General features: G+C 38.0%; 1 protein-coding gene across 4 annotated transcripts in view; it reads left to right on the top strand.

Moving 5' to 3' along the window:
- Window positions 1–22,351, top strand: part of SMG1 (SMG1 nonsense mediated mRNA decay associated PI3K related kinase) — a 97,604-nt gene that overhangs the window by 4,964 nt on the left and 70,289 nt on the right. For 3 of the 4 annotated variants that reach the window (XM_027098124.1, XM_027098125.1, XM_027098123.1), the window contains exons 2-3: window positions 20,141–20,304; window positions 20,829–20,984. In XM_027098124.1, coding sequence (XP_026953925.1) covers window positions 20,141–20,304; window positions 20,829–20,984 — 320 coding nt within the window. Of the gene's footprint in view, window positions 1–16,687; window positions 16,747–20,140; window positions 20,305–20,828; window positions 20,985–22,351 lie in introns of all 4 variants that reach the window. The other variant, XM_027098126.1, reaches the window with a different exon arrangement.

The following is a 22,351-nucleotide window of genomic DNA, read 5'->3' as shown; positions in this document are numbered from 1 at the left end:
TGTGTGTGTGTGTGTGTGTGTGTGTGTGTGTGTGTGTGTGTGTGTGTAACCACAGTAGGAGGCAGTTGGAACAGTCTAGACAAGAGACTGTTGAGGACCTGAATATTGTTTATAATTCATGGTTTAAATTCAGACAAAAGTATTCAGCTCAATATATGGAATTTCCATAAGCAAGAGCCCCTTATTTGTTATCTGGTGTTGATTGAGGGTGATCACTAAAGTGATACTTTTTATCTGCTCACACTACAATTCAGGTTAGGACACTTACATTATATAGGATGATCATATACACAAAATGGAGTGTGGTTGATGGTTTTTTTTTTTTTTTTTTTGAACACTGAGTTCTCACAACTTTTAAATTTAGGCTTTCCTGCTTTCACTGCTTGGCACTTGCTTACTTGATTTTCTTTCCCAATCCTAATCACCTAAAATAAATCCCTGAGGCGGCTTTCAGTGGACCTCCCTTTATAGATTCACACAAGCTGTCATTTGTTTGGTGTCTCTTCATATTGTTTTCTGCTTACCTGTCTTTGACTATCTTAAAGTTTTCTCAGAATCCATTTTATTTTGGGGACTAGAAAATAAAACACATCCCCTCTTGTTTAGAGGTCTAACAGTGAAGGTTGCAGACATTTTGTGGTTTAATTCCTGTATGAAATACTCCAGCTTATTACTTTTTTTAATGTAGAATATAACCTATTAAATTTTTAGGGAGACATTTGTGTTCTTTTTTTTAAATTGAGGTATAACTGACATACAACATATTAGTTTCAGGTGTATGTATATGTTTTTATTATGTTCTGCTCCATCTTATATTAGTTGACGGTACTTTTTCTCTCTTAGTTGAATTGTTTTTTGAACTTGTTACTTTTTTGAGATAAAATTTATCCATGTATAGGTCTTAAGTTGAGTGATTTTTGACAAATGTATACACCTGTGTAACCATAATCCTGATCAAGATACAGATACACAATGACTTTGCAGTTGGATAACTTCCCTTCACACTGCACCCACCCACCCCCAAAAAAAACAAAAACCCTGGCAGAGTGTACATGTGGATCTTACCTTAAAAGTTATTATAGACAGGAAATTTTTGAATATTATCTTATGATTTATTACCAACTTATGGTTTCTGAAGATTGATAACCTCGTCATCTTCAACATAGTTCTGTTATTCCTCTTTTGCTATAAACAAACTTGGGATATCTGAAGATCCTTGTGAAAACAGTTTCAGATGGTGGATCCACTGTTAACCTTTTCAGGCATTTGAGTCCTGGAACACAGAGGAGCTCTCCTAAGTTTGTTGGCTAAATTTATTCCTGTGAACTACAGGTTCACGGACTTTTCTCTTCCCTCTTGAACCTACCATTGGTAGCTCTTGTTTTTTTGTCCTCTCCCCAACCTAAACATTGCACTTCCCTTAAGATCCTTACCCTACCCTCTGCCCTCTGTGATCTTTCCAAATCTTGGTACAGGTCTACAATGAAAGGGAACTGTGCTTATCACTTCAACCTTTTTTTGTTCTCCCAACTAGTTTGTCCCTGAAGGCTGAGCCTGTCATTTTCTCTACTGTTCTGTGTACTTAGCCTAAAGCACTCCCCAAACTCATTTCTGTCTTAAGGGCCTTTGCAAGTCCTGTTCTTGCTGTGTAGCTACTGCATAGATTGTTCTTCTCAGAGTGCTTGACCTGGGTGTTTTCATGCTATCTCAGCCTAAGTGCACCCCCTCAGTGAGAAGCACCAGGCTTCTCTAATAACACTCACTATCTGAGTTTTTTTGTGTGTGTCTTCCCCAGTAAGACATAACCTTTATGTATGCATGCATTGTGTAATGGTTTTACTTCTGTATCCCTTCTTCCCTACCAGTGCGTCAATAAATAGTAAACACTCTAAATTTGAGTGTCCTTTCTCAAGTAAATACATGAAAATGGAATTCTGCAAGTTTGTTTTTGTGTTTAGAGTTAACTGCAGGGCTTAGAACACTGTAACTGTAGGAGGCATTTTGAGAGGAACTGTTCCTTGTACAGCAGCTCGGTTAGCCGGAGGCAGCAACTTAAGTAAGGTGATTGTACAGGTTCAAAGGGACAATGTTCTAGTGGACTGAGGTGACCAGATCAGACTATGGCCATTTAAGATTCATAGGTTTTATCCATCTTGAAGAAATACTCTGCTCACATAAAGTTAATTTATACATTGACAGTTTATCCCATATCTGTTGTATCTATTTGTACATTATTTAAACAGTCTAATCACCAAAAAGTTAAGCACTGGGTGGGTTGAGCCTCTTTTGACATTCCATTAGAAGGCCTGAGGAAACAAACCTCTTGCCAGTTGTATGCCTGCTGATTGGGGAATGACTGAAATCCAAAATTTCCAGAATCAACAGGTTTCTTTCATAGTGAATTAATTCTTTCATATTAATCTTCATACCCTTTGAAAAAAGGAGATTGTATTCCTGTTAGAAATCATTCCTTAGGAAGTTAATGTTGCTATTCATAGCGTGTCTAGGATCTCATGTTTATTATTTAAAAACCTGTTACAGACTTTTTGTGTTTATTACTTAAAAATCTTTTTCAAAAGAGGAGTTTCTGGGGAATTCCCTGGTAGTCCAGTGGTTTGGCGCTTTCACTGCCAGGGCCTGGGTTTGATCCCTGGAGGGGGAACTAAGACCCTACAAACCACACAGCCCCCCCCACCTCCCCCCTCCCCCCAAAAGAGGAATTTCTGGCTTCCCTGGTGGTGCAGTGGGTTAAGAATCCGCCTGCCAATGCAGGGGACACGGGTCTGAGCCCAGTCCCGGAAGATCCCACATGCCGCGGAGCAACTAAGCCCATGTGCCACAACTGCTGAGCCTGCGCTCTAGGGCTCGTGAGCCACAATTACTGAAGCCGTGGTGCCTAGAGCCGGTGCACCGCAACAAGAGAAACCACCGCAATGAGAGTCCTGTGTGCTGCAACTAGACAAAAACCCGTGCACAGCAACAAAGCCCCAATGCAGCCAAGAATAAATAAAATAAAATAAATAAATTTAAAAAAAAAAGAGTTTCTGGTATCAGAATTGTAGATTGCTTTTTGGTATGGAACTTACTAAATTCTGCTATTTCTTTGTTTATAAGGAAAGGCACTACTTTTTTCCTTTACCCTTTTTATCATCAATAAAGCACCTCAGCAGTGCTCTTATAGGTCCACAAGAAAATTATTACAAGCTCTGCAGTGGCCTAAGGTAATTATATGTATATGTGTGCAGATTTTTTAAAAAAATTGTTGAACTTAGTATTTACTAGATTTTTATTTTTGGGTGGCATCTAATATATTAATACCTTTTCTGCTGATTAGGCAAAAGCCTTCACTAATAAGCATGTCTTGGACTATATAGTGACATGTATTAGTTTTTCCTCTGTATATGACAGCATTGGCAACAATCTTGTTTTTTACTGAAGTTCTTTGAATTAAAATTTTCCCTCTTATTTAAATTTAATTGAAAAATTATCTTTACTGTCTCCTCTTTAGCATTTTAATCTTCTGATTTAAAAAGATGTGTGTATATGGAGTGTGTGTGTCAGTGTGTGTGTTTGAAATTTTAACTTTCATCTTGGAATATTTAGTTCTTTGAAGCAACCTATGACTCTTGCTATCCTGCCTCTTAAGGGTCTCCCTAGTTTATATTCATAGTAATATGGACCCTGGAATCCTTGTCTGAAATATATCACTTTATTTCCAGTCTCTTTGCTTTGATTCTGACACTGGAAATTCAGACTCATTGCCCTAATGACAGAGTGTATGTTGACTTCCTGCAGTTTGCCAGAAATTAGGCAGAAAAATCTATTAATTTGAGGAAAAATGTCAGACTTTTTGTCTGTTCTCTATAGAATGGGACTCTCTTCTGATTTGATGGTTAAAAAGATCCAAAGATGATCACCAGTATCACATAGTATTGTACAGATGAATTAATGCATATTTAATTGGAAAGAAAACACATCCTGGATTTTCTTTCCTAAAAAGATTGATTGTTTTTCTTCCTGTCCTTATATTCTTTTGATAAATTTGAAGAAAAATGAAAATGGTTTTCCAGAAGTAAGACAATGAACCTTGAGATTTAGTGTCTATTCATTAGTCTGGTTTAGAGGAATCTACCCTGAGGTACAGTTTGTATTGTTTTTGAAGGACTTGAGTTAGAATTCTGTTATAAGTGATTAATTGTCATTATTTGAAATATTGATGTAATTTTCATATGTGGTATCTTGTTCCTTTTTTGAAAATACTGAAACTAAAGATGAACTTATGCTTAATAAAAGTATGTTGGGGGGTGGTAATCAATTGACTGACTATAAGACAAAGTTTTGTAAAAGCAGCCTTTTATTTAATTAAAGTGGCCTATCTTATATAGTTACTATAATGCTAGTATTCCCTGTGTTTTTATTGTAATCTTATTGAAGATGTGAAAATTACACCACAGTGCTCTTCTCCCTGCTCTTTTAGTCCATTTAAAAATCCACTTGTTGTCTTAGTATAATTACATTGGAGAAGTTAGAAGTAGAACCAGAGTGTTTTAGATTCTTCTCTAAGGTATATTTATTTTTAAGAATGTGTGCATTTTTAGTTTTGATCCTTTACAAATATTTGTCTTAGGAGAGGCTGGGGTCATGAAAATAGCAATGGACTAAGAATGGGAAGACAGAGGTCTTTTGTACTGATGTTACCAGCTGTCCCTCTGAGGAGGGATGCATTCCCTAAGACGCAGGGTTGTGAGGGTTAAAGATAAAGTTTGGGAAATTACTTTCAAAACTGTAAAATACTATACAAATGATATTTATGTTGTCACATCTGAATCAAATTTGGAATTTTAAAGAACCTCCCTCTTTTATCTCTTCCTCAAAAAGTTAGAATTTACTACACACATGCACCCACGCTCTAGTTCAAATTTCATTTTTCTCTTCTAGAACTCTGAGTACCTAGAATGTGTGTGTGTGTATGTGTGTGTGGTAACTTCTAAAAGTTTCATGAAGGACATTTATGTCAAGTGTCTTAGAGGATATATGACTGGAAGCTCATATAATTGTTAAATTTCTATTAGGTATGGCATTTGCCATCCTTAGTATAATAGTGGCTTTTCTTTTTACATTTTCTACTTATAGGCTTCTAGAATGAAAATTTCCATTAGGCTATCATCCTGTTTCAAGTTGGCCAATGAGGAATTTGACTGTAGGTCTGCATCATTCTTTATTATTTTTTCTATATATCTTATAATTCACACTTTAAGAACTTGATACCAGTTGAAATTGTGAGACAACAAAAATAATCTAATCTTTCTGACTGCATTTATTGTAGGGCAGGTGCAAATGGAATTAAATAGAGACAGGGTAGGTTAAAAGGTAGCTTGTACCTTGCTTAACTTTCATTATACAGTTGGAATTTAAAAACTGATTCTTATAAGAACATCAGATGAATGCTGCATTGCGTTTTCTCCCCTACTCTAGTACGTATGTATGTTTGTTTTAAAGGGAGTAGGGAAATCATGGAATCATGGAAAGGATAGCCTCTGGCAATGTAATAGTTTGAAATACATAAAAAAAGAAGAACCACATACATCTTCTAAACAGATAGGAATTAATGAAATTTTGTATCATTACGTAGTGTATATACAGTATTAAGCTTTCATGAGATTTTGGTACTATTTTACATTGTAGCACTATAAATTTACTCAAAATGGGTAAATACTGCCTCCTAAGGAACTTCATATCTAGAAACATTGATTTTTCTCTTTCGTTTTAAAGTTCTTATTTTATACCACTTAAATCGATCTGATACAAGTGTGTTTAGTGTAAAATATAACAAAAGAAAGAGATAGGGTTTGTATAGGCCTTTTGTGTTTGTATAGGCCTTTTGAGTTTGAAGTGGCTTAAGTGATGATTTTGAACTGTTTCATAGCTTTCTCAAACTTATAGCTAAATACTTTAAATACCTCAGTGTATTTCTGGCCACTGCTGAGCACAGGTGGAGTGCTGTTTCTTGGCGCTTGATTGCTGCTTACTAGAATATTTCAATAACTACCCCAAACTGTCTTCATTTAATAAATATTTCTGCAGTTAGAAGAGTAATCTGGTTTTTGTGAAAAATGTCTTCCTTTCCCAACTATTTGATTTAGGAGCCCGTGTCTTTTGAGATTTATCTATGAGACATTTTTATTTGTTTATGTTTAAGCAGGGGAGGATATGGCTGTTCAAGATCACCTCTGAAAAAGAGGTTCCAATGCTTAAGTAGGAGGATTTACCATACATACTTTACCAAGATACCACTGATTACAGGTAGTATGTTTCTTTACCAGTTTGGTGTTTAATAGTGTTATTTCCTACCCCAGGATACCTAAGGAGATAGGTCCTAAAGGAGTTACTGGACATGTTGAAAGGAGTCAGAGTCCATTTAAAAATCCATTTGCTGTCTTCGTATAATTATGTTGGTAAAGTTAGAAATAGAACCAAGTGTTTTAGATTTCTCTCTAAGGTGTATTTATTTGTTTAAGAGGGTTGGGCTTGGGGGTCATGTGTCTGATTTGAGAATGGCCTAAAGATATTTCTGGTAATGTCTTCCTCTGTTGAGAATCATGTGTGGAATATGAAAATCAGTGTCTTTTCCCTACTTGCCATTATATTTAAGATGTGTTACATGTTAAGGGGTGCATGTTAGAATATTGCTTTTTCGATGCCCACATCCTTGACTCTGCCCAGGATTTGTAGGGTATACCATACCATTGTGGCAGTAGAGCCTAACTTGGTAATAGTTTTCTTTAAAAATACCTGTGTCTAAATTGCCTAGTATTTACTTTTTCTTGATGTGTTACAAGTGATTTTTGGCAACCACATCATTTTTCTTGACCTGTAAAAAAAAAAAAAAAGTGGTAATGATGTTATCTGTTACACAGTACATATTTGTACCACAGTGCTTTTTTGGATTATTTTTAAAGGGAAAATTTAAAATATGTAATTGTTAGAGAATCTCACAAGCATGTTAGTCCCTTGGGTGTATGCTTGAGTCTATTAGTCAGAGGAACTTTATCAGAATAACTCTACAGTCGTTATTTGCCTGTTTTCAGGACTTTTGATTTTTATTTACTTATTTGTTTGTTTTGGCCCCCCCACCCCAGTTTTCAGGACTTTTTATGTTTTTAAATATTTATTTATTTGGTTGTGGTGGGATCTTCGTTGCAGCGTGTGGAATCTTTTAGATGCGGCTGCAGGATCTTCAGTTGCGGCATGCAAACTCTTAGTTGCGGAATGTGGAATCTAGTTCCCTGACCAGGGATCAAACCCCGGCCCCCTGCATTGGGAGTGCAGAGCTTTAGTCACTGGACCATCAGGGAAGTCCCCAGGACTTTTTAAAAGATGGTCGCACACATTTCTTATATTATAAAACACTCTGCCCTATCCTTGATTAGAGTCCCCCTCTGGTCTCAAGACTTCGTTTTAGGATTTCTTTAGTGTTTAACTCTTAGTGATTCTTAATCTTCTGTGTCCTAAGTGGCTATGTTTGGCATATAACTGGAGAGTCTGCGTGAAGGTGAGGGGGTGGGACATGTTTCTTGGTAGACTTTCAGTCTTTTTGTCCTTCCTCTACTAGGGAGGTCACGCAGTAAGAGATTTCCTTTCAATCTTGGCATTTTCCCAGGCCGAATGGGATGTTTCTAAAGTACTTCCAGGACTTGCTGACAAAAGAGGAAGATAAGGGATGCAAATGGTAGCTGAAGCAGGGTTTTATTTAAGGCTGTAAACTAGCTTGGGTTAAAAATAAAGGTCAGGGCTTCCCTGGTGGCGCAGTGGTTGAGAGTCTGCCTGCCGATGCAGGGGACACGGGTTCGTGCCCCGGTCCGGGAAGATCCCACATGCCGCGGAGCGGCTGGGCCCGTGAGCCATGGCCGCTGAGCCTGCGTGTCCGTGTCCGGAGCCTGCTCCGCGCGGGAGAGGCCACACAACAGTGAGAGGCCCGCATTACCACAAAATAAATAAATAAATAAATAAAGGTCAGAAGAAAGTGAGTCCAGTTAACGTGGTGCCTTAGATTCGGAAGCCTTCAGGTGAACAATTATTTAGCATTAACAAAATTGGTTTTTTTTGTTAAATGCTGAAAATTGAATTCACATCTGTATTGGAGATTAAAAGCATACCACCTTTTATCAATATTCTTAATGCCTAGTAAGAAATGAATTTATGCCAGATGAGGTACAGAACCTCATAATACTTAAATACGTGAAATAAATTAGAAGTGGACTGCCTGTCTCTCTCTCAGGCAATGATTTTTCTGATTTTGCCAGCGACAGTGCTTTGACTCTTTAAATTTTTTATGAAAGCTATCAAAATGGGTAGGTAATAAAATATTAGGAATTTACAGGGTGTTTCTTTTTTAAAAAAAATAAAGTGCTATAAGGACTTATCTCAGGCATTTCTCAAGCATTGCTGAAGAGTAAAATTACTATCTTGCTAGAAATTTGGAACTTTTTTACTATTAGTCTAGGTAACAGTTGTCTTTTACTGGTTTAAGTGCACTGTTTTGTTTCTTTCTGTACCTTGGCTAGGTTAATCCTTCCCTAGCTTAAAGTTCCAGCTCTCATGCCTGATTAATTCAGACACTGACAGTCTTTGGTTTCATTGGAGAGCATCCAGTGCTACATTTTTGCTTTTCCATTGAGAATGGCTACAAAATATGGCAGGCAATATAAGACATGAAATATCGAATTATTAAAAATAAATCAATGTTCTTTTACTTTTATACCTTTACTGTAAAGAAACATACTCTTTCCTATATGTCAGATTTATTGAGGTTTAGTTTATATGCTGTAGAGTTCTTTGAGTTTTGAGGAATGCAGATAGTATTGTAACCATGAGCACCACAATCACGCTGTAAATAGTTCCATCATATCTTCCCTTTCCCCACCCCAAGTTTCCTTGCTCCCTTTTGTAGTCAACTTCTCCCAGCCCTTGGTAACTGGTCTTTTTTCCCCTATAATTTTGTCTTTTCAAGAATGTCATAAATAAGGTTTTAAAAAAATTGTTGTAAAATACACATAAAATTTACCATTTTACAATTCAGTGGTATTACGTACATTCATAACATGTGCAACCGTGACCACAATCTAGTTCCAGAACTTTTTATCACCCCAAGTGGAAACCCAGTATCAATTAAGCGGTCACTCCCCATTTTCCCCTCTTCCCAGCACCTGGCAACCACAAATCTATTTTCTCTGTGGATTTGCCTATTCTGGATATTTCATATAAATGGAATCATGTAATATGTAACCTTTTGTGTCAGACCTCTTTGACTTAGTATAACATTTTCAAGGGTCATCCGTGTTATAGTAGGTATGGCTGAATAATCATCTGTTGTATACCACATTTTGTTTATTCATTCATCCTTTGATGGGCATTTGAGTTTCTATCTTTTGGCTATTGTGAATAGTATTGTGGTGAACATACACCTAGAAGTTTTTGTTTGAACATTTGTTTTCAGTTCTTTTGGGCATATACCTGGGAGTGGATTTGCTAGATCATGTGGTAATTCTATGTTTAACTTTTTGAGGAACTGCCAAACTGTTTTCTGAAGTCCTTTGTACCATTTTACATTCTTATCAGTGATGTACGAGGGTTCCAATTTCTCCACCTCTCACAACATATTCCATTAAAATTTTTTTGGCTATTCTAGTGGGTGTGGTTTCTGTTTGTGGTTTTGATTTGCATTTTCCTATTCACTAATAAAGTTGAGCAACTTTTCATGTGTTAATTGGCCATTTGTGTGTCTTTGGAGAGATGTATCAATTCAGGTCTTTTGCCCATTTTTAAATTGGATTGTCTTTTTGTTGAGTTATAGGAGTTCTTTGTATATTTTGGATACTAGACACTTCTCTTATGAGGTATATGATTTGCAAGTATTTTCTCTGGTTTTATGAGTGGTCTTTTCATTTGATAGTGTCCTTTGCACAAAAATAAATAAGTCTTCTAAAATGCATATTAAGTAGAATTTAAAAATTTGGAATCATTTAAATATATTACCGAAGCCATCCCTTTCTATTACTGGCTTCTTTTTTGTGTTCAGAGAAGTTATTATTAAGATCATATGCATAGACCATATTTTAGTTATATAAAGTTTTACCTTAGAAGACAAAATTTTTACTTAAATAATCACAATGGATTTTGATCCAAGGTCATCTTCTACTCAGTTCCCCACCCCTCTCCATGCAGCAACCACTATATTGTTTTCCTTTCCTTATGAAAGGTGTGTGGTATTAGATAATACAGTATCTCTGCCTTCAATACTAGCATCTTTTCAAACTAGTGGGCAAATTGAAGCTAGTATATAACTACTAAAGTGCAAGCTAGTGTGGTTTTCTCTTTGAGTGTTGTAAGAGTTTGAAGAAGGGGCTGAATGATGGGATTTTTATTTTATGTTTTTTCTGAAAGCACAGAACATTTTATACTCCTAATTGGAACTTATACTAACAGTTCTTTTTTTTCTAGATTGTAAATTCTTAGAGGGTTGGAACTATCTTACTTAGTTCGCCTTTTGGAGTCATTACTCCAAGTTAGTGCTCTTGTTGTAGAACATAACCAAGAAAATATTGTTGATTAGGGAGTATGGGTTCTAGGTTGAATGTTGAAGAAAACTTAGTGTTGGGTTAGGTTAGGGGACTGCATTCCAGTGTCAAGAGAAAGGCCTCAATTGTGAGAATAGGCAATCATTTAGTCAACAACTAATTTGTGTGCCATCAAGGCAATGAGGGGTACAATGATAAGCAACGCTAACAGGCTCTTGCCCTTTTGGAATTTACAGTCTCCTGGCAGAACACAGTTAAATAAGCTTCTCAAATGGTGTAAGAGCTAAGGGAACTATTAGGTTCTCTGGAAGCACTTATATAGCAGGGACTCCTAGTCACCCTCAGGGGAATCAGAAACTTTGTGAAGGAAAGCTGAAGCTTGAAGGACATTGAAAAATTAGCTAGGGTTGGCAAGTGCTGAGGACAAGGCTGTTCCAGGCAGACGAGCTGAGCAAGGTGACTGAAAAATTGGGATGGATGGAGCATAGAATGTAAAAGGATTACAAGAGTGTGGAGAGTTAGCTGAAAAGGGAAGTAAGGTACATAAGATGATAAAGGGCAGTGGGAGGACATCAGATTTGTGTTTCATAAGAATTATTTTTGTTGCACTGTGGAGGAGAAGTGGGAGAGAGATGAGAATTGGAGGTGGGAAACATACTGTGTCTGACTGGCCAAATAGTGCCATTTATTGGAAAATACCTGATGATGGTACCATTTATTAAAATGGGGGTTCCAGGAAGAAAGGAGCCAGTTGTGTTTGAGGCATTAGAACATTAAGATTGTTTTTTTAAACAGTTGGGTTTATAGGTCTGGACCTCAGAGTGGACATCTATGATGGAGGCCTGGATTTGGGAGTCGATGTCATATAGGTGATAAGTACTGCCATCGGCATGGATTGCGGGAGAGAGTACAAAGTGAGATGCATAGAGGGCCTGTGGTCAAGCTTTGAGAAACTCCAAGATTTAGTATTTGGTAGAGGAGGCTGAGCAAGCCTTCAAAGGTTCCTGAAAAAGCAGAACCAGAGAGGCAGCAAGAAATACAGACTATAACATACTATAAGCCAAAGGAAGGGAAGAATCTGGTTACTTTGAATTCTCAGGATCTGAGCCCAAGTTATTGTAAGGATTTTAAAAAGAAGTTTTCATTCAGCCCACCTCATTCCTCTGTAAGGCACCTTTGTGTAGGCCACAGCCTGCTCAACCCTGCTCAGAAGCCCTGTGAAAACCTGCTATGAGAGGATGAGTAAGAAGCAGCCTGGAGTATATCTTGCTTTTATCAACCTGGAGGTCTTAGTTGGTTTTGCCAAAAGTGATAGGGCAGAAGTTGGATTGGTGTAGCTGGAGGAGCTAGTGGAGGTAAAGAAATGATACAGCGAGTAGAGACAATTCTTAGTGTGACTGCAAAGAGCAAGGGCAGATTGTTTAGTTGGAGGGATGTGGAATTGATGGACTTTTTCTGTTTTTGGGGAGTTTTTTTTGTTTTTTTTTTTTTTGCGCTACGCGGGCCTCTCACTGCCATGGCCTCTCCCGTTGCGGAGCACAGACTCCGGACGTGCAGGCTCAGCGGCCATGGCTCACGGGCCCAGCCAATCCGCGGCTTGTGGGATCTTCCCGGACCAGGGCACGAACCCGGCGTCCCCTGCATTGGCAGGCAGACTCTCAACCACTGTGCCACCAGGGAAACCCTGGGTGTTTTTTTATTTTTTTTAATATTTTTATTTTTTTTTCGATACGCCGGCCTCTCACTCTTGTGGCCTCTCCTGCTGCGGAGCACAGGCTCCGGACGCACAGGCCCAGTGGCCATGGCTCACGGGCCCAGCCGCTTCGCGGCATGTGGGATCTTCCTGGACCGGGGCACGACCCGTGTCCCCTGCATCGGCAGGCGGACTCTCAACCGCTGCGCCACCAGGGAAGCCCCCTGGGTGTTTTTTTAAAATATGTTTTTGTATTCTTATATTGGAGATATTAGGAAATTTTACATGTTTAAGGAGAGCATTCAGTTTGGTGGGAAAGGTAGACTCCCTAGGAGAAAGACTATTTGTGAAAAGTTATGAGAAGGTAGACATAGAATCCTAATCAAGGCCTAGAGTTGGGTGCAGGTGTGTTATGGTATCTTTTTTTTCCCCCTTGGTTAAGTAGAAAGAGAGAATTTGTCAGGGATTTAGGAGAGTATTTTGGAATCTGAAGAGAATGGGGAATGTCTGGATAGTGCATGTGGGAGATGAACATTGGAGGACCTGGGGATGTGGTGCTTACTGATGGATGATGGAATTGATAATTGGGTTTATGCAGGGTTGGGATTTTGCCAGATTGGTGTGAGGGAAATGTTAAGGCAGGTTAAGGGAATTGGCAAGAGTTATTGAAATGATAAACCATGAAAAACTGGTTAAAGAAGGAAGTTAAGAAGAAAGAAGGTACTTGGATTGGAAAAAAGTAGAGAGAATCACTGGAATTAAAGTTACTAAAAAAACCTTTAGAGTGGTATTGAGAAAGTGTGAGTAGTAGAGAGTTGTCAAAAGCAAAGCAAGTCATTGGGGGCATTGAGCAAGAAGAACTGAAGAGGGCTTGTGGGATTTTAGAGACAAGTAAGCCACCAGTGGCGGTTGCTACTGGGGCAGGAGCAGTTTCTGTGGAGTGCGGAGGGTGGGACCCTGGTTACAGTGAGTTGGAAAGTGAGAGAAGGCAAGGAAAAGAAATTTTCAAGAGGTTTGGCTGTGAAGAATCTATCTAGACAATTAACTTTAGAAGGAGAAAGAGAATTAAGGTTTTTGTTTTTGTTTTTTTAGAGGAAAGACCTGAATGTGTTTATATGTTGATGTTGTGATGAGCATTGGGAAAGTCAGAGATGCAAGGCATACTCCAGAAGGTAGGGGAATGTACGAATCCAAAGGGTTACTGCAGATAGGAGGTTTAGTTGTTCCATTATGTGAGTGTGATGGGAAGAAATGTTCTGTGTGCAGACATAGGTAAATTTGTAGATTGCTGGAAGGAGGTTGGCAGGCAGTGGTGGAGTGTTGAAGAACTTGAAAGTTAGAACTGAGTTTGAGTTCTTGCTCTGCCTTTAATTAGCTGTGCTGCTTTAGGTAAGTTATGGAATCTTTGTTACCTCATCTGTAAGAAGGTAACTTACCATCTTCAGTAATCACAATAGGATTATGTTGAAGATTAAATGAGGTGATAAATGTATGTAAACTGCTTGGGGAGGTTGCCTACCAGACTTTATTATGAGCTCAGAATTTAGTTCTTACTATTCAGAGTGCTGTAGAAAAACTTGTATTTCTAATATAGCAAGAATCTGTAAGGTTATCAGTGGTAGTGCTGGGGGAAGGAGAAAAGTGCAGAAAGTTTGAAAGCTGTTTTGGAAAGCAGAAAACCCTGGCTAGGGAGTCACGGGCAGCATTGAAGACTCAGTGATAGGGAACTACATGGGAGTGGTGTATTCACCAGCCTTTACACTGAAGACACTTGTGCACATGAAGCAAAGTTTAAAATCTAATGTAGTACCCTCCTAGTTACTTTGTTTGTCCTTTGTGGTTAATATGATTAGAGATCTGTCAATAGAGGCTGTTTGAGATTCCTTGGGAGGAATATAAACTATACTGAAGTTGAATCTTTTCTATGTTTTGCTTAAAGATATTATATAAAAACAATTTACAACCCTTTAAATTTTGGGTTAGAGTATATTCAGTCATATAGGTGCAGAGTTAGAGCATGTCTGTAAGACCACCCTTACTTCTGATAGTTGCAAGTTTGGGGGTCCCCAAGACCATTCCTGGGTTGGATAATTCACCGGAAGGACTTATAGGACTTATTGAAAGCTGTTATACTCATGGTTACAGTTTATTACAGCTATAGGATACAGATTAAAATCAACCAAGGGTAAAGGTGCATAGGGTAGAGTTTACGACAGTTCCAAATGTGGAGCTTCTCCCCGTGGAGTAGTGAGCAGTGTTACTTTCCTGGTATTGATGGGTGATAATACGTATGGAGTATTACCAGCCATGGAAGCCCAGCCCAGCCTTGGTGTCCAGAGTTCTTATTTGGGCTCCATCATTGACTGCCCACATGCACGAACTTAGTTTCCAGCCCTACTAGCGGTTGAGTTGATCCGTGTGACTCAAAGGCCCCACCATGCATAGATCACATTGTTATACTTTCTAGTGTGACCCAAAGTTCCCAGGTGGACAAGGGCACTTTTTTTTAAAAAAAATTATTTATTTATTTTTGGCTCTTTTGGGTCTTCATTGCTGCCTGCGGGCTTTCTCTAGTTGCAGCGAGTAGGGGTTCCTCTTCGTTGGGATGCGCGGGCTTCTCATTGCAGTGGTTTCTCTAGCTGCGGAGCACGGGCTCTAGGCTCATGGGCTTCAGTAGTTGTGGCTTGTGGGCTCTGGAGCGCAGGCTCAGCAGTTGTGGCGCACGGGCTTAGTTGCTCCACAGCATGTGGGATCTTCCCGGACCAGGGCTCGAACCCGTGTCCCCTGCATTGGCAGGCAGATTCTTAACCACTGTGCCACGGGGGAAACCCAAGGGCACTCTTATTAGGCATTATATTCCAAGAGTTTAGAGATTACCTTCCAGAAGCCAAGGGTTAAGTCCAGATCTCTCTTTGGGCAAGGTAAAATTCTTTACAGTTTTACAACAATCGTTAAATATATTTTTATATTTTGAGGCTGCAGAAACTAATTAGTTGATGTTTGATTGATAATTAAACGTTGGTAATAAAGAACCCATAAATTGTATGGGTTTGGTATCGTAGACACTTAATACTTAAGTAGCTAAGGAAGTTTCATTAAGAAATACTAGCTGTTAATATTTATAGTAAAATTGAGGTAAACTTATAATTTTGGCATGATGGTTCAATTCTGTTATATTAAATTTGAACTTACTGTTTTCTCCTGTGGAAACAGTTTCATATAATGAAGTCCCTGAGCCTCCCAAGTGAATTTTTTAGCCATAGACTCATATTTTAGAGCAATGTCTCTAATGTGAAAGTACACAAGCCTCAGAGTTATGCATAGTTTCACCTTTTCTCTTATACTTTTTTGAAAGTATGTCTGAATCCAGGTGAGTAAGAGATATCACAGAGATAACCTTGAATTTATTTATTTATTTATGTATTTTTGAGGTTCGCGGGCCTCTCCCGTTGCGGAGCACAGGCTCCGGACGCGCAGGCCCAGCGGCCATGGCTCACGGGCCCAGCCCCTCTGCAGCATGTGGGATCTTCCCGGACTGGGGCACGAACCCGTGTCCCCTGCATCGGCAGGCGGGCTCTCAACCACTGCGCCATCAGGGAAGCCCTTGAATTTATTTTTAAAAAGTAAATCAGTTTTAGTGGTATTAGCTGTTAGTATGAAAAACTCACAGCATATCCTACAACTGCTTTGTGACAGTGATGCTATGCATCTTTGAGTACCATTGCTTTAGAGAATAAATGCATTCCCACCTCATTGGCTTTAGTGCAAATATCATTTCCTAGTTGATATCCATTACAAATTAGATCTCACCATGAGAACAAAATCCCTTAATAAGCCTAGTTAAAAACAACTTGAAGCAATATGATGCTTATTCCGGTGGCACCACTAGGTGTGGTGTTTGCATCAAGTCATTTCCGGGTGCTTTATGGAAATGTTTTCTGATAGGGAATTCCCTGACTTCACATTTCCTGGCTGACTTTTCCCCCTTAAGAACTGGACCACAAGACCACACTTAGCCAGGAGATACTTAACTATCCCCTAACACGTGGTAGGTTGTTGACGTGAGGTCTGAGGGCTTGGGTCATTGAAAATGAATAACCTCTCAGATTTATTACATTTTCTGTATATTGAGAATAGGTGACTAAAATGAGCGGTAACTATATTTGCATGTGATTTGTATGTTATAGTTAACATTTAAATTCTTTTGTACTAAAAATTTTTTTGTTGCCACCTTAAGCCTCTGTTCTCTAAGGCATAGAGTGGCATGTGCCATCTCAGTTTTTGCTTCAACATATGAACCCTAGAGGGCCATAGTGCAATTAAAAGCACCTAACCCATAAATGATATTTGCTTCATGTTTGAACAACAAATGTTTTAACCCACTGTCTTCACTAATATTGTAACTACTGTCTTACAGATTGACTTGATGCAAAAACATCACAAAGGCTCCATATTATACAGTATGCGATTTTTGAGGTATGAGCTTTAGAAACTTACCTCTCATGTGGCATGTACATCAGGCTTTAACTTCAGTTTAATCATTTTGGGGAATTTATGCATTTCTTTTTTTTCCCTCTCTCTCTCCATAATATTTTTAGAGTATTAAAGGGGCTGTGGAGGTATTTTTGGATTCTTGCTAGGATACTTAGTCTTAACAGATACATTTTCTTTTTATCACTAAATTGAGACACTAATTCTGGCAGATGATAGCTTTTTCAGCCCTTATAACTAGCTTAACATTTATGCCTGCCTCTTTGAGTTCAAATCTGCATTTTCTATTTTGTGCCTTTGATTGCCTCATTTTAAGTGCTCATTTCCGTTCTTAACAGTTTTCTATTTATTGGACTGGGATGATCTTGTTGGTGCTAACTGCCTGATATTGACTTTTTGAGAACTAAGCTGTCTAGATATTATAAAAATAGAGATTTCATATAAATGCTGAACTATTTTGTGCTTTTGGGTTCAGAATACCTATAACTTGAATTCTGGTTAGAAATATTTTGATCAGTTCGTATTGAAAGAACTTAGCAACCAGGGAGTTTTTAGACAGTTCTGAGACAGTAGTTCTACCCTAGTGAATTTTTTGCTATATTTCTGAAAACCCAAATTCTGAAAAAAAAAAAAAAAAAAAACTTGGTGTTTATTACTAATGAGATTTAAAAACGTATTTCTAACAAATTGGGAGGTTGTTCCTGTTTTTTTTCAGTTTAGTTTGAAATCAGTGCTTCCTAGTTAGCAATGGATTTGTTGGTAGCAGTAGATTGCTTAATTTCTTCAGTGAAGAAGTTAAAATCAGCTATTGTATGTTGAGTATAAAAACTTGTTTTGATCATATTCATATGTTTATGAACTATTTATATTTATTTGTTTAGACTGAAAACCTTAAGTATATTTACTATTATGGTCATAATAACTTCAAGTGTACCTTAAAAGCTAAGTATTTCTTAAGAACTTATCTTTCTTAAGCCTCACAATAACATTACATAATAGATAGGTATTATCCCCATTTTATGCAAAAGACAACTGAGGCTTGGAAATTAAGTTCCTTGTGCAGTCACACATACCTTTTCAGTGCTAGAGCTGGGATTTGAGCCCAGATCTTTTTTTAACCCATATTCGCTATTGCCTTGTGTTTACTGGTATGTCACCAGAAAAAGATACAAATATTTAACTCTCAATGGTAAGAGTATATATGTGATGCATAAGCATAATGAAAATTAGAAATTCAGATTATTTAGATATTCATTTAAATATTGATAGACTTAAGTTATCTTGATGTTTTAGAATTATTTTATTCATTCATTTACTAACAGCTTCCTTTTCTAGGTTGTGTTAGATGCTATACGTATAGACAGGTTCAAAATCTGCCAGAAAAGCTCATAAGTCCTCTTTTATTTTTCAGTTCCCTTTTAGAAATTAATGATATGTTATGGTTTATTATAGGTGCTCATTTAGTGTGCTATTTTAGATACATGGGGGTAGATCATTATGTTAGTTTTAAAAAGTTCTCATGCTCCATTTAGTGGTAAAGGTATTTAAATGCTTATACTTAGTATACTTAGAAAATATCCTAATACATTTTTTTTGAAATTCCATAGATTTTATTTTTCATATGTTGGAAGTTCTGAGCTTTGTCAACAAGTGAACTCTGAATGTTTGAAGAAGATACTTCACTATGGAACCTTAGTTATATGCATAGTATGCTAGGGTTATGGATTTTTATCAAGTTTCAGATTGAGAGCCTTCAGGAATAATTTAGATTGGTGCCACATAGGTATCCAAGTTTAATTGAACCTATTTGTCTACATTCTGTATTAACAGTGATTGCAGTAGGTACAGATCAGGGTGTCTGAGCCTGTGCACCTTTTCATATTTAGTGTTCTTGGGGGGGCAACGAAAGGATGATAAACTCGAAATGAAATACACAGACACTTTTTTTTACACATAGGGGAGGGCCATGGGGGTTGAGGAATAGCTCAGTTTCTGCTCTTGCCAGTGTCCTTAACTTTTCCAGATAATTATGGGTGCAGCAGGTGTTTTAGTAAGTATCATAAAAGTGATTTTTTTCCAGAAGGTTGTTCCTCTCAGAAGAAATATCAATAGCAGAGGAACTTTTTTCTTGGTATTTTTCATATGCTGCCATAGGGTAGTTAGTGTTTTCTTTCTTTCTTTTTTTTTTTTTTTTGCGGTACACGGGCCCCTCACTGTTGTGGCCTCTCCTGTTGCGGAGCACAGGCTCCGGATGCGCAGGCCCAGTGGCCACGGCTCACGGGCCCAGCCGCTTCGCGGCACGCGGGATCCTCCCGAACCGGGGCACGAACCCGTGTCCCCTGCATTGGCAGGCGGACTCCCAACCACTGCGCCACCAGGGAAGCCCATGTTTTTTTATTCTTGATACCTTATGGTTGATGGAAGAATAAGGCTCATGAGAAATTATAAAGTTTAGCTCCCTATTTTACTGATGGGGACATTGAGGCATAGAGATGATCCTTAGATAAGGGTACTAATTTTATCCTGGGGCTGAGCAGCTTGTTAATATCAGGTATCTCGGATTATTCTAGGCGGTACTTGAATTTTAAATAGATTGTGGACTGCAACCTTCAGCTTTATTGGATTCCTGACACCTTGCTTTTATTTTCCTCATTTTTAATAATTTTAATAGATATTCTTTATATGAGGAATCTTCAGTGAAGTCCTCAGTATTGCCATACATTAAAACAATCTTTGCAGCTAATGTGTTCTTTCCTAATATCCTATTGAGCTTGCTTTCAAATTTCATTCTATAATTTATTTTCCCACCAAATAGTCAAGTTACAAATTTAGGTGAGAGAGGGAGAGAGCCACATTGCCATGAGGCAGTACTTTAAAAATAATTTGGTAACACATTGCCCCTGCCTGATATGTTGCCAGTGTTTTTTTTATTTTTATGACTGGGAAGATTGTAATTTTTCCACTGGTTAAAACCCTGTTCTGGGAGGAGGAGATTTAGGAAGAACTATTCCTTTTATCAAGTCATGTGAAAAGAATCCTGGGACCAGGGTGACCAACTGTCTCAGTTTGCCTGGGACTGAGGGAGTACTTAAGACATGGAACTTTCAGTGCTAAAACCTGTTAAGGTTTGCGTTGGCCACCCTAGTCCTGGTAGTTATTTATATTTCTGTATGGGTCTTTAGATAGCAGGAGGGGCTGAAAAGCTGGTATTTCATCCATTGACAATCCCTTCCCAGTTGAAAGACTTCTTATTACACATTGGAATGCTTATGTATAATAGTAATGAGGAGAGAGGCATGTATGAAAGAAAGATTTATGATTTGGGTTATCAAAATGTTTGTTTAAAGTTGTAACCTTATATACTTTTCTCTCTTTGCAGAACTGATAGTGCATCAGCCGACCCAGATAATTTAAAATATTCTTCATCCAGAGATAGGGGTGGGTCTTCCTCTTATGGACTGCAACCTTCAAATTCAGCTGTGGTGTCTCGGCAAAGGCACGATGATACCAGAATCCATGCTGACATACAGAATGACGAAAAGGGTATATATATTTCCTTGCTGCTAGAGGCATGTTTTTTGTGCGTTTGTTTTTTTTAACCTAGCTACCTCTCCCTGTCTTCCTCCTTGCCTGTCTCTCGCTCCCTCACCTCTCTCTTCTAATATGTTTAAAATATAAATATTACACACAGTGCTGTTCTTGAAACTTCTTAAGTTTACCCCCTTAATTAAAAAAAAATTTAAATGTACTTTTCACACACGCAATACATAAATGCAGTTTCCTTGCCCCCAAAATGCAATATTATCACTAAGGCTTTCCTGACTACTGTCTCTCCTCTAGACTTCTGAAAAGTTTTAAAGTACAAAATCTGAGTTGATTTAGTTTCCATTTCTCTTCTTATCTTCCACTGAAGATAACAAAATGAAATCAATGCATGCATCACAGGGAAAGAGTAGAAGCCAAGGCTGGTTGAACTGCAGATTGGGTCAGAAGAACCTGAACTATCAGGAATTGATTGAGTGAAACAAAGAGCCCTATTGAAATAATGTAAATGTTGCTGTTTTTAGGTGGCTACAGTGTCAATGGAGGATCTGGGGAAAATACTTATGGTCGGAAGTCGTTGGGGCAAGAGCTGAGAGTTAACAATGTGACCAGCCCTGAGTTCACCAGTATTCAGCATGGCAGTCGTGCGTTAGCCATCAAAGACATGAGGAAATCACAGGGTAAGGCTGGGTAAACTGGGGACAATCACACAAGCCTCTGCTGAGACATCTCCTAAATGCCTCTTTCTGTACCAGTGCCTTGCACCTGTGTGAGTTGGTTAGCTTACTGAGTTGAGAAACATGTGCAGGTGATAATTGTTTGCATTCCTTTTCCTGTGAACTGTTCCCTACCATGAATTACCACAAGAAGGTTTTTAATACTTTTTAAAGGAGAATTCTCTTAAAATAAGATTAGAAGACTGGGTAAGATTTTAAAGAAAGGATTTTCCTGATTATAGTGGATACTGAATGTATAGTGGACTCTTACTGCAGCAAGTCCTTGAACTCTAGGGTGAGGGTAGGGGTGTACATGGACTGGGCTCTTTTCTAAAGTTAAATACACAGTTACTGCTTCTTGCTTTATAACACAAACCTCACTCTATAGGTAAAGTGTCTCGAAAATTCATAGGATTAAAGGTAATGATCATTTTTTTTTTTTCTAAAAGAGAAATTTATTGTATTGGTAAAGCTGCTTAAGAAATCAAGATTTCTGATTTATACACTTTGTTGGGTATAATTACTCTTTGGACATTTAGTTCATGACCGTTTTTTCCCAGTGAGGGCTTTGTGTGTGTGTTGTGTGTATCTTGGTGAACATCTTTGTGTTTATAGTTTTTTGCATGCAGTTTAAAAAAAATTTCGATAAATTTTCTAAAATGGAATGACTAGTCAAAGCCTATACTGTCTCAAAAGTGTTTGAAGGGACTTCCTTCGTGGTCAAGTGGTTGGGACTCTGCGCTTTCATTGCAGGGGGCACGGGTTCAATCCCTGACCAGGGAACTAAGATCCTGCATGCCAAGTGGTGCGGCCAAAAAAAAGAAAAAAAAAAACCACCGGTGTTTGAAGTCTTAGATTTAGGTATGATAGAGTTAGAAAGTGACTCTAAAGCTTATTTAGTTTAGATCCCCCTTGCAAGCTCAGAGTTATGCAGTTTGCTAGGGGTAGAATTGTAAATAGAGCCTAGATTTCCTGACTAGTAACCTAAATACATTTTTAGCAGTCATCCTTACTGAAAATACTCTATAGGCTAGGGATTTTTAAAAATCTTATTCCTTCTCTCAGATGTTGTAATTTCTTTTATTATCTATTTTCCTTTCATTCATTAGAAATGAAACTGTCAGACCCTTTAATGTGGTTTGTGTTAATGTACATGGGTTAATGATAAATTGTGCAGCTGAAAATTTAAAAAGAAAAATTTAGTACTTAAAACCATCTTTATTAGTAGTGTTCAGCATTTTGAGTACTCCTGCTTGTTCTTGTCATTAAAAAAGGGAAGGAAAAAAAAAAAAGGGAAGAAAAGTTTTGATTTGCCACTTTCCTTGCGGCAG

The sequence above is a fragment of the Aethalodelphis obliquidens genome, unplaced genomic scaffold (assembly GCF_003676395.1).
Source record: "Aethalodelphis obliquidens isolate GAN/ISIS:26980383/991018 unplaced genomic scaffold, ASM367639v1 scaffold120, whole genome shotgun sequence".
NCBI classification, from domain to species: Eukaryota; Metazoa; Chordata; class Mammalia; order Artiodactyla; family Delphinidae; genus Aethalodelphis; species Aethalodelphis obliquidens.
Note: the sequence above shows the minus strand (reverse complement) of the source record. Positions and strands in the feature narration are given on the sequence as shown.